General features: G+C 41.5%; 1 protein-coding gene across 5 annotated transcripts in view; it reads left to right on the forward strand.

Moving 5' to 3' along the window:
• LOC128450137 (mannosyl-oligosaccharide 1,2-alpha-mannosidase IC) overlaps positions 1-8,605 on the forward strand; it is a 167,239-nt gene extending 158,634 nt beyond the window's left edge. For all 5 annotated transcript variants that reach the window (XM_053433627.1, XM_053433626.1, XM_053433630.1 and 2 more), the window contains exons 9-12: positions 1,525-1,744; positions 3,978-4,150; positions 6,059-6,174; positions 7,111-8,605. In XM_053433627.1, coding sequence (XP_053289602.1) covers positions 1,525-1,744; positions 3,978-4,150; positions 6,059-6,174; positions 7,111-7,252 — 651 coding nt within the window. In that variant the 3' untranslated portion in view covers positions 7,253-8,605. The remainder of the gene's footprint in view (positions 1-1,524; positions 1,745-3,977; positions 4,151-6,058; positions 6,175-7,110) is intronic.
• Positions 8,606-11,454: the final 2,849 nt, after the last annotated feature.

Raw genomic sequence — 11,454 nt, forward strand, 5'->3', positions numbered from 1 at the left:
ATTCAGTTATTTTTGCATTGAAACCCTATTGTTTGTTGTTGTTTGTGCACTTGTTCTGCTGCGGCCTGTACGTTAACTGAAATTAGAGGGCTCCTGGTACTGTGTAATGTGATAAGAGCTTTGATTAGAAGCCAACTGACTTTCATGTACTGTTATGTAAAATGTTAGTGCCCCCACTGTCCACAAAAGAGATCTGAACATGAACTCAGTGTACAGTATATGAGAGCATGAAAGTACATCAGAAGCTGTCTGTTTTCCTCTTTAATGGAGTTGATGTCGGAGTAAAACTCGGTCCCTCCGGCTACAATTACAATATTGCAGACAATAATTTAAGATTGCCATTGAGATTTCCTCAGTTCTCGTCAGACGGTCAAGCCAGAGGCAGATCTATTAATTACAGACTCCCCTTCTCCCCTGTGACTTGGTATTTAAATGGTTCGGGACCCCCCCATGCTATCAGATTAAGTTATATTCTGTATGTTTGTACAGAGATCTAAGGTGAAGGCACAGCACAACTCATTATCTTTGGCGTTCAAACAAAAGTAGATTACTAATTAAAACACGGTGTTGAGAGAGAGAACATTTTTCCAGTTATACTGCAGAACAATTACTGCAAACAACAGCTAATTAGCAGGAGAGTCACCAGGCAGCCCTCAAGAAAAAGGTTTTTTTCTGAGAACATGTTGTTTATGTGCTTACACATTATACACATTACTTTGTTTTGTCAGCTATTTTTCCAGGTCGCATCTTTATCAACCCTTAATTGCTTCAAATGCTATTCTTACAGTATGTGGCAGTGATAGAAGAGAGGTCAACTGTAATTTTCATGATTTAAGGTGGATTTAAAATATATCCCACTCTTCTCATATGCAGTAAAAAAGGTGTTTTTATTTCTAGAGCTGTTAAAAAAAAAAGAATAAACGAATGAAATGACCTGAAATGTGGGATTTGACACTTTATTTTCAGCACTTTGAGGTGTGATGCTGCAGAATATCAGACCAGCATTCAAATGCAAAATGAGCAGAAAGCCAGATCGAATGGGCAAGAAGCACTTGAGAGAAAGACAGAGACTGTAAAAGAGAGAAGAGGCTCAGTCATTCAGAAGTGATCTCAGGAGACGTCCTTCTGTCTCGTGAAACGTAAAACACTGAGAACAAACAGCTTCACAGAGGAAAACCCTAAATTTGAAGATTTCAACCAAGAAATCTCACTTTCCTCTCCTCTTCCACCAGTTGTTATTGAAGATGTTTTTCTGACTTTGTGCTTCCTTACCTCTGTCGTAGAGAATCTGGGAAATGCTACCTCAGCAAAACTAATTCTATCTGGGGCCGGAGAAGCCTCCTAAACATTTCCAAATAAACTTTAGTTTTACATAAATCATTTCAATCATTGTCTACAGGGCATACTGAAAGAAAAAAGAAATTAGCCATGGTTCTTCGATGAAATTTACAAGGCGTCACAATAGCGTGGCTCAAGCTACATCAGTAATCATGCAACTATTCCTGTGTGTGTGTGACGCTGCAGGCGATTGAAGCTAACCTGGTGCAGAAGTCAACCGGGGGCCTCACCTACATGGCCGAGTGGAGGGGTGGGATCCTGGATCACAAGATGGGCCACCTGGCCTGCTTCTCCGGGGGAATGATCGGCATTGGGGCGGATGATGGAGCTCCGGACAAGAGGCAACACTACCTGGACCTGGCTGCAGAGATCACGCACACGTGCCATGAGAGCTACACACGCTCAGGTGAGTGGAGACGTCAGGGAGGTTGAAGACAGGATTTTTGAGTGTGAGGAGACTTTTTTTTATCTCAAGAGGATCAACAGAGCTTCAGTTCTGGAGGTTCCCAGTCAAATATCAAACCAAAAGATCAATTAACACATGGAGACGGCCCTGCTCAGTATTCTCATGATGATGTTTTACAGTTGATTACTACTGTCAGCATCAAGCTTCAGGAAAATAGGATTCAACATCCAGGAACTGTGCATGTCAGATCTTGTGTCAGTGGTTCCTGTAGCTGTTGTAGTGGTCATTTCAACAGGAAGTTCATATTATATTCTGTTTTCAGCCCTGTCCATGTGTTTGTTGATTTGTTTATTTGTCAGCAAGATTATCCAAGAGCTATTCGACTGATTACAATGGAAATTAGTCATTCAATGTTGGTGTGGATCCTGATCAAGGGTCGGATCAGGAATTTATTTATCTTTATTTAACATCAAGAGATTTTCCTTGATTCCTCAGAGAACAATTCATGGATCTTAATGAAAATAATCATTAAGGGGACTGTTGGCCGGTTGTCCTCGGTGAAGTTATGCGCTCTGGGTGCCATTTCAATTTTCTGTATTTAAATCTAATACGAAAAGTCTAGGAAAGCAGCAAATTCTAATTTAAAAAGCGCCTGAGGCCCTTTTTGTTCTTCACGTCAACGCAGAGACAACCTAATATGTTGTCTAATAACCAGGCCTAATAAGCAGCGCCGATGAATTAGACTTTGATTATTCTTTAACGTCTCACGACTGTAAGTGTGTTAAATAATTGGAGGTTTTTGTAATTTAGTAGTAAAAAAGAAACGGGAGATTGAAGATTGAAGAACGAGGGCTGTGATAATAATTTATTCCAGAGGAAAATTTATTGTGACTCCATCCAATAAACGAGGGACAGTATAAGACCGTGTTTCACTCCCAGACCAAAGATATATCAAGGAGAAAAATGATGGTGAAGAAGGGGGAAAATATATGAGCAAACCTTCCCCACAATTCTGATCTCTCGTCCCATCTGTCTGTTCCTTCTCAGTATCGTCTTGCACAGTCAGACCTGTACGCAGCTCACTGAGGTCATTGTCTGGAAATAAGTGTTTTAACCTTGCAGCAGCCAATTAACGTTTTCAAATAAACCATCCCAGTCGTGGGAGTTTTTGGCCTTGGTGGCGTGACTTTAGATGTGTTTGTACCGGAATCACTCTTCACAACCTTGACCAGTTACTCATTGTTTGAAAGCTGCAGGTCCCCTGATTCCATCTGTGCAAAGCCTTTTAGTGTCACTGCAGCAACTGTTAACACAGAGGTGGTTCAGAGCTGTGTTGCCTTTCAAAAGAAAACAGAGTTATGACTGAGATCAATGATGAACAGGGACTATTTTATTTTTGGTATGTTCTTATGGCTTGTGCACAAAGATGGGGGGTTTCTTTTCTCTGTTAGAGTTTCTCTCACACTCTGTTTCACTGTGTTTAATGTCAACTTTAGTGGAGGACGTCCTTGAAGAAAAACAGTTGCTTTGAGACGAGACAAAAGTTAAACATCGAGGAAGTTTTGATTTCCAGTTAAAAGCTAAAATAGGTTTGAGGACAGGATCACATTTCACCTATAATAACTTCACATAAAGACGAAAGCAAGTGCTGTGCAAAGCAATAGAACATAAATAATTTAGAGATTTAGCCGATCACATTAAAAGAACAAATGAGTCTGAAGGAAACAAAGAGCCCCCCTGTGTGTTTCAGTGGTAATTAAGAGAGGTACCAGAGAACATCAGGCCTGTATGGTGCTGGTAAATCTGAATAAATTGATAACGATAAATAATAAATAATAATAATAATGATGATGTTTCTAAATTTAAGATGCCGATGTGCTGTGGCTCCTGTCCTGACCCTGACAAGAATAGATTACTTTGTACTGTGTCATGAAGAGGATCTCTTTTCATGACACATGTAGCCTTGAATTGCTATTGGAGAGAGAGAGAGAGAGAGAGAGAGAGAGAGAGAGAGAGAGAGAGAGAGAGAGAGAGAGAGAGAGAGAGAGAGAGAGAGAGAGAGAGAGAGAGAGAGAGACTTAATTGTTAAACTAGGAAACGGCTTCTGAACACTGACGTTACGTTGCCTCCGCTCTGAAGGTTCTCATATCTGTGGAGTTAGTGCAGACGTCTGTTTGCTGACACAGATTGATGGTTTTCTTCCTCTTCTCTTCCTCCTCCTGTGATCTGTCAGCCACCAAACTGGGACCCGAGGCGTTCAGATTCGACGCCGGAGCTGAAGCCACGGCAACGAGGCTGAGTGACAGATATTACATCCTACGACCTGAAGTCATCGAGAGCTACATGTACATGTGGAGACTCACTCACGACCCCAAGTACAGAGACTGGGGATGGGAGGCTGTGGAGGTAAGACACAGATCAAGGGATTCAAACTTCCCCTTTTTGGCTTTAATAATAGAAGAACTTATTATGGGAGAAGGCACATTTCCCCTTTTTTGTAAATACTTACTCGAACATACTGGTTATAAAAAAGTTTCCCTAAGATACTTTTAGTACACTGCTATTCTAGTAGGTTTATAACTTTCTTTTCATGGGATGTCACAGAGGAAGATGCAGGGACAACAAGAGACGTCATGTCCTGTCCCCTTCATTCTCACAGGAGCCAAATATGAAATCAACTATTTGCCGTTGTAAGGACTTTTTAATTTAGGACGATTTCTTGCCAAAAAGGAAATGAAGTCAGTTTTATTCATAAAGTCTAAATGACACATTTTCCTTAAGAGAGTGTCGCAATATGTTCATTGTACAACGTCCACTGTCAAATTGTATAAAGGAAAAAATACAGAACCAAGAAACAAAGTAAAGTTGCATTATGGGTAACATGGTTTAAGAATGTGACATAATTTTGGTGAAAAGGTATTTTTTATGGCCTTATATTTCTGTACCATATAATTCTGTGTAAGAAGTGACTCAGAGTTTATAAATTGCTCTCGCCTTCCGAGTCCTGCTCCTTTAACACCCCCAATTACCCTCAACCAGCTTCCTTGATATTTCCTGGTGCTATACATTAGCTGCTGGATAAAGCCGCCTCTTCATCAGGAGGTGAAGGTTACGCAGGGAGCACAGTTAATAACGTGGCAGCAGACAGGACTCCAGCTGCAGTACACTGCAGAGGACTGCCATGATAGAGTTAGCATTAATTCAGTGGAGGGATCAGGCTGACGAGTTTGACAGGCCTCTAATTATCTGGCACAAAGGTTGAAAGTGGTCACAACTCTCCTCTCCATGAACATCGGGCATTAACACATCGGGGTCTTTGTTAATTAGCACGTATAAAACCGCCCTCTGTAGCGGGGCTAATAACGTGCTAATCTGCTTGGCTAGCTCAGACTCTCCCCATTAGCTTTACTCAGCTTTAGCATAGCTCGAGCTTCTATTGTGTCGCCGGCCGAGGGCTGGACGTGCTCCATCGTTTCCTTTAGTGGACATGAACACACTGCTGCTGAGGATAGGCTTTTAGATGATGCTATTTTTGTCCCATGATATGAGAGGAATGTTTCTTTTATGCATTTGGCTTTGTTTACAGTACAGAAACGAGGAGGGGGGATTTAATATGAACCAACAAATACTAATTTACTCAATTCCCACACTTTTTACACACCTGCAGGAAGTAGGCCTCACCTTGGCCAGAATAAAAAATGGTTTTGAAGACGTTTACATCCATTCACACTGGATTCAGAGTGATTGAATTAAAAGTGCTACGTTTAGGTCATATCTCCTTAATCACAAATCGCTCTCATATGGCTCTCATATGCAACAGAAATTTCAAATCACCAAAACAGACATTTTAAAAAATGCCTTCCAAATGGCAGATTTTCAAATATCTGCAGTAGTTGTAAAAAAGAGCTTGGTAGCAGATCTGAGCGCAGCTTGATTCATTCAGCTCCACCTGCCTCTGCTCGCTCTCTCTCTCTCTCTCTCTATCTCGCCTGCAGCAACACACTAAACACACACACATCCACATCTGCAAACTCACACGGGGTAAAAACAACATGATTGGGTCTTTGCAAACACACGTCAAGTGAAGCGGTCGCTGGACACATTGATGCCAGGTGTGCACCGACCAACGTGACCCTCATTGAATATTCATGGACAAACAAATTGTTTTTTTCAATTTGTACAATTTTCACAGCGAACACCTGCGAGACGTGGACTTGAACATGTCCAGAAATAAAATTGAAAAATGTTTTTGAAGGTGTTTGTGCACATCTAAACTCTCCCTCTCTCTCTCTCTCCCCCCCTGTCACCTGTCAGGCCCTGGAGGAGCACTGCAGAGTGGAGTCTGGCTTCTCCGGCATCCGAGACGTCTACACCGCGACAGTCAGCCACGACAACATGCAGCAGAGCTTCTTCCTCTCAGAGACACTCAAGTACGTCCTCCATAGCAGAATGTGGCAAACATCATTTTACATTCTGCTTTCAGAAACAATCACAGATATATAGAGTTATACAGCTTCAAAAACTGAACCCTTAGGATTTGTCATTAGAGGTGATTTTCCTTTTTTTCACAAGAAACATGGACGATGAAGAGATTGTGTTCAGTTTTTGTTTTGTTTCCCCTCGTTCTGGTGTCATTAAGCAACAAAGCCGCTCAGGAAGCTGCATCACATGAGCTGAAAGACGGGAGAACTTTGAGCACCAGACTGTTCTGCTGCTCTTAATGTGCATCCACTTAAAAACTACAGTGGCTAATCGTTACATAAAAATCTTTGCTGGTGAATAATTTAGTTGTTCTAGATGGAGGAATTGTTGCGTGATACTTTTTTATAATTCGCCCAATGTTGAGAAAAGATTCTTGTTCACTGGCTCGTGTGCAGATACAGAAACGAGCTGTAAGAGAAGAAATAAGACAGAAATTCAAATCAGTCCTTGAAGAAAATGTTTATTTGTTGAAGAATGACAGATTCTGTTGGGACTCAGGTTTGAGACAGAATATTCTGCTCAACTCTTAATACGTCAGTAAATACACAACAGTCACACTAGGTTTTTCAGATTAGTGAATAGGTTCCTAATTCCTCAAGTCCTTCTGAAAATAAAAGTCCAGTGGCCACATTCAGAGTGACAGATTATGTTAATCATTCTTCACACTGACCTTTACATGAAGGCTGAAGGGATTATAATGTAAATGATGGGGCGACAACATTGACCTTGATTTGTGCAGAAATCGATTAAAATCCTATTTTAAAGCTGATTTTCCAAAGTGCAACTCGATACAAATCCACAGGAAGTGAATGTTTTTTTTCTATATTATATAAAGAGCTTTAAATTTTGATGAAGCTAACTGGATGCTGTTCATGTCCCTGCAGGTATCTCTACCTCCTCTTCTCCGACGACGACCTCCTCCCGCTGGAGGACTGGGTCTTCAACACAGAGGCCCACCCACTGCCCATCATCCATAAGAGCTGCCTGCAGGAGGAGGCCACACAGGAGAAGACAGTTTCCAACTGAGACTGAACACAAGCGGTCACTGATACACATGCGCACACACACAGAGTCACACACACACACACACACACACACACACACACACACACACACACACACACACAAACACCAAGTCAAAGCAGGTTCAGAGTATTTCAGGAGCGTGTCATGGACTCTTCAATTCCTTTCCAGTAAAGGATGTTGTCGTTTTACGCTGTGATTGTATATCCTTTCGCCGGGGTGACTTCCTGCTGGCACTTCTTTTTTGTGGACAATCAAGACAAACATGACTTTCATGAAAAGAGCACCTTTTTCTTTCCTTCTTTCCTCTGTGAGGAAACCAGTATAACTTGCAGACCCAAATGTATGGGAGGAGGGGTTGAACCATGGGCCATATTGTTAGAAAGAGGGAGAAACGTAAATAGAAAACCACTTTGAGTTTTGCTCTTGGATTCTCCTCAGATCTCTCGTTGCATTTTCTCCTTTGTGAGTTTCACTCTCTGACCAAAGGTTTCTTTGCATTCCCTTCCCATCTTTTTCCAGCTAACGTGTTCTTGGTGAGATTTGACGGAACAAGGGGTTGAAATCTAACGATTATTAATTAATGTACAGACAACTATGAAATGTGATTCTGGAACCCACCTCCAAACTAATGTTGATGTCATGTTTCCTACTGAAACAAGCTTGAATGATGTTTATTAACGAGAGGAAAGTGTCCGTGTCTTATGCATCCAGGGACCATATTTTAACAGAGGACGTCGGGGGGGTTTTGGGGGGACACTGTTTGAGCGGGACAGCGCTGTCTCGGTCCTCTCAGCCTTTCCAGTCAGAGACACAAATGGAGATCTGTCAGTTCTGTGACTGGGATACAAGCTCAACGGGGAAAAGATTGAATTTGCCAGTTTGCTCCTTGTGGGTTTCCCTGTTTCTATTGTAGTTTTTTCTGCCTTTACATGTGAATCCATACAGCTGCCGATGCTGATGTAAAGGCTGTCAGGCTGCAGAGACCACTTTTCATTTTCACCACCGTTCTTTTCATCACAGCTACCGAGCGAATGTGCTGTACATACAGATGGAGAGAGAGAGACCCCTGTACGAGCTTGTCTTGACTTTACTTTGTGATCGTTTCTCTTATTTTCTCTAAACTTCAGTGGTTATTTTTTCTGGGTTCTCTTTTGATTTGCTTCCCTCAGGTGTTTCAGTACAAAAAAAAGGAAAAAAAAAAACGTTTTAAAAAAGTTTTGATTTTAAGTCTAGTTATATGCTGATATTAATTATTGTTATGACTTATTCTTACTGTTTGATTTAACTTTCATTGTTGAATATTTTAAATACTGATAAAAAAAATAACTGTGCAACTTTGTACATTTAAAACAATCACGGTGGGTCTGTCTCTTTTTTTATTGACTTTTGTTTCTTTACTTGTTGATGAATTCAAAAATCACTAACGTCTCTATGATGTGATGTTTATTTATTTCACCCTCTTGAATGTTGGAAGAAGAACGTTATGTTTTCAGGTTCCATTGTGAATGTGAACATAATATCTCAAGAACACCTTAAGGGAATTTCTTCTAATTTGGTAAAAAAGTTGATTTAAACTCTCGGAAGAACTGATTAGAATATGAAGGTCAAAGGTCAAATTGTTTGGTCTTGTGAACTCAACATCTCAGGAACATCTGGAAGGAGTTCAAATTTAGTACAAACGTTCATTTGGAAAAAATAACCAATTATATTTGGGAGTTTTCAAGGGTGAAGCATCAAGGTCACTTTGTTCTTGACTTGATATCGTGTCAGTGTTTAGAGAATTCCTTCACATTTTGACCAGTTGTCACTTAGACTCAAAGATTTCAATGGTGATTTTACATTTTCACCAATCTCCCAGATATTATGAATGAATCTTGACAACATATGCAGAGTCCTGATATCTTTGAGATTTCTATTAATTTGCTGCAGATTGAATTTAAGGAAACTGTTGAGCTTTTGGGGAGAAACGAGCTCAACTGAGGTTAATTCTAGTTCAACAAGGTTTTGAGCATTTGACTGGAAACAATCAGCAGTGACTAAGAGAAAGAAAGTAAACCTGACTCATGTGCTGCTAACGTTTGTTCCAGTATTCTCCTCCAGGAAGTTCATCAACAGGGGGACGTCTCAGGGTTGTAGAAGACACCAGCAGTCACGACCAGCACATGACTAATGGCTCATTAAGTATCGCACCTCTGACGGTGACAGGCCAACAAAGCAAGATTTAATATCCCCCCCCCCAACCCTGCACCTGCTGTCATCTGAATCCTAATTTCCCTCTGATCTCTTCAAGTGGTTTTTCATTGGCTGTAAAACGGACCCGCGTGCATTATTGACATTTAATACTAATTTGAAAAATGGTGCTCAAATGTCACAGATCTGGTGACATTAATCTCACTGACACCTTTTGGAAGGAGGAATGTGTGAGAGTTTAAACAGCGAGTGTAAATCTTGTCTGAGTTGCAGCCTGCGTGACCATTAATCCCAGCAGCGATGGTGCGATAGTGAAAAGGGCGAAAGCGAAGGGCGCAATTTGTACGTCTGAGATCGGCTGACTGAGCCCCGGGGACGCAGATCTGAGGATCACTGTCCATTTGGACCAGAGACTGATGGCGAAGGACAAACACTGGAATAAATAATCCCACTCCCCTCTCTTTTCTTTTTTACTTGCTGCTCCTGAACTCTCTGAGCCGAGCAGGTGAAGCAGGAGCAGAGATGTGGGAGTCTCTGTCAGACTCGGCCGGACCTTCTGTTGACGGGTAACGAAGGAGGAAGAGCCGCTGCTATCTCACCCCCACAGTCGTCCTCCAGCCGTCTGGAGCAGGGCGGCAGCTTTAAAGGGGAACAACCGGCACGTCAGCGGAGATCTGCCTAAAATAGGATTTGATTTCTAAACACTGTCGGCTCCACCTACTCACATTGTAAAGTCCCCGGTGACTTAAGACAAGAGGAGGAACAGAAACAGGATGTTCTGGTTTGAAGACGTCAGTTTCACGAAAGAAGACTTCCCTTTTACGGATTTAAGACATATCTGAGACTTGAAAGGAAAAAAACCATGATGCAATAATAATAAGATGCAGCACAGATCACTTCTTTGTTTGCTTTACTGAACATGAACTTGAATCATCTTCAGAGGTTAGAGTTTAACTGACACTTCACTTGTTTCTTACTCAACTTAGTTCATATTAATATAATATCAAATTTTTGTGGTAAGTTTTGTTTTAATTATTCATTTGATGCTATAAACGGGGTTGAAATGTCTTGATTGACAGCTGAGACTGACTGATGATGGTTGAGTGTGTGAATTACCTGGTGACTGGCTCCGCCCACTGATCGCCACTTCACATATTGCTCATGAGCACGATGGCAGCATTTGTGTGTGGGATATTTCATTTCAGGACAGTGAGAGGAAACAGAGACACATCCTCCATCTGCATGTGTTTAAAACAATCCACAAAAATGCATTTAAATTTTTTAAACCCCTTTTTTAATTGATTATAAGCAACAAGGACTCGTTTCTGGATATTTAAAGTATTTTCAGCAGCGAGCAAACAAACACTCGTAACTTCCTGTTACGCAAAAAGCACTGTGTCAGAAAGATGTGTCAGCTGTTCTCTCGACCTTCTGCTTTTTCTAATTAGACACCGCACCGTGAGAACAGCCACCATGTGACAACCGCACAGAGAAACGTGCCAGACCCTAAATAGCAGGAAATAAACACACAAGGGAGGTTCAGTCTCCTCATCCTTTGATCCTGAACCCACCTCCTGCCTCCTCGGGATGAAAACTCTGATGTATTCTGGGAAAACAGTGTCATCTCACACAGCTCTGACAAAACAAGGCCGACACAGCTCACTTGTGATGTCACCGTCTGACACTGAAGCTTTATTCAAACATCATTTAGAGACGTGGACATCTATCGTCTGCACAAAGTGAACTTCTCAGGATGAAACTTTTCAAACTCATCTCTTCTCCTCGTCTCAGGTTGTGTTGCCACTTTCATTGTTTCCTACAGGACGTGACAGGATTTGGTCTGAAGCTCTTCCTTCATTGTTCCTTTAAAACCAAACATGAGACACCTGACTAACTACACAGGGAACATATCTTCACGGATCATTCATCTGCTTTAACCTCCGACCAGCAGTGACTTCAGGAAGTCAGTGCACACGGAGATAAGACGGACTTTGATTCCCTGTTTGTCCATT

Source organism: Pleuronectes platessa, chromosome 10, assembly GCF_947347685.1.
Source record: "Pleuronectes platessa chromosome 10, fPlePla1.1, whole genome shotgun sequence".
Taxonomy (NCBI): Eukaryota; Metazoa; Chordata; class Actinopteri; order Pleuronectiformes; family Pleuronectidae; genus Pleuronectes; species Pleuronectes platessa.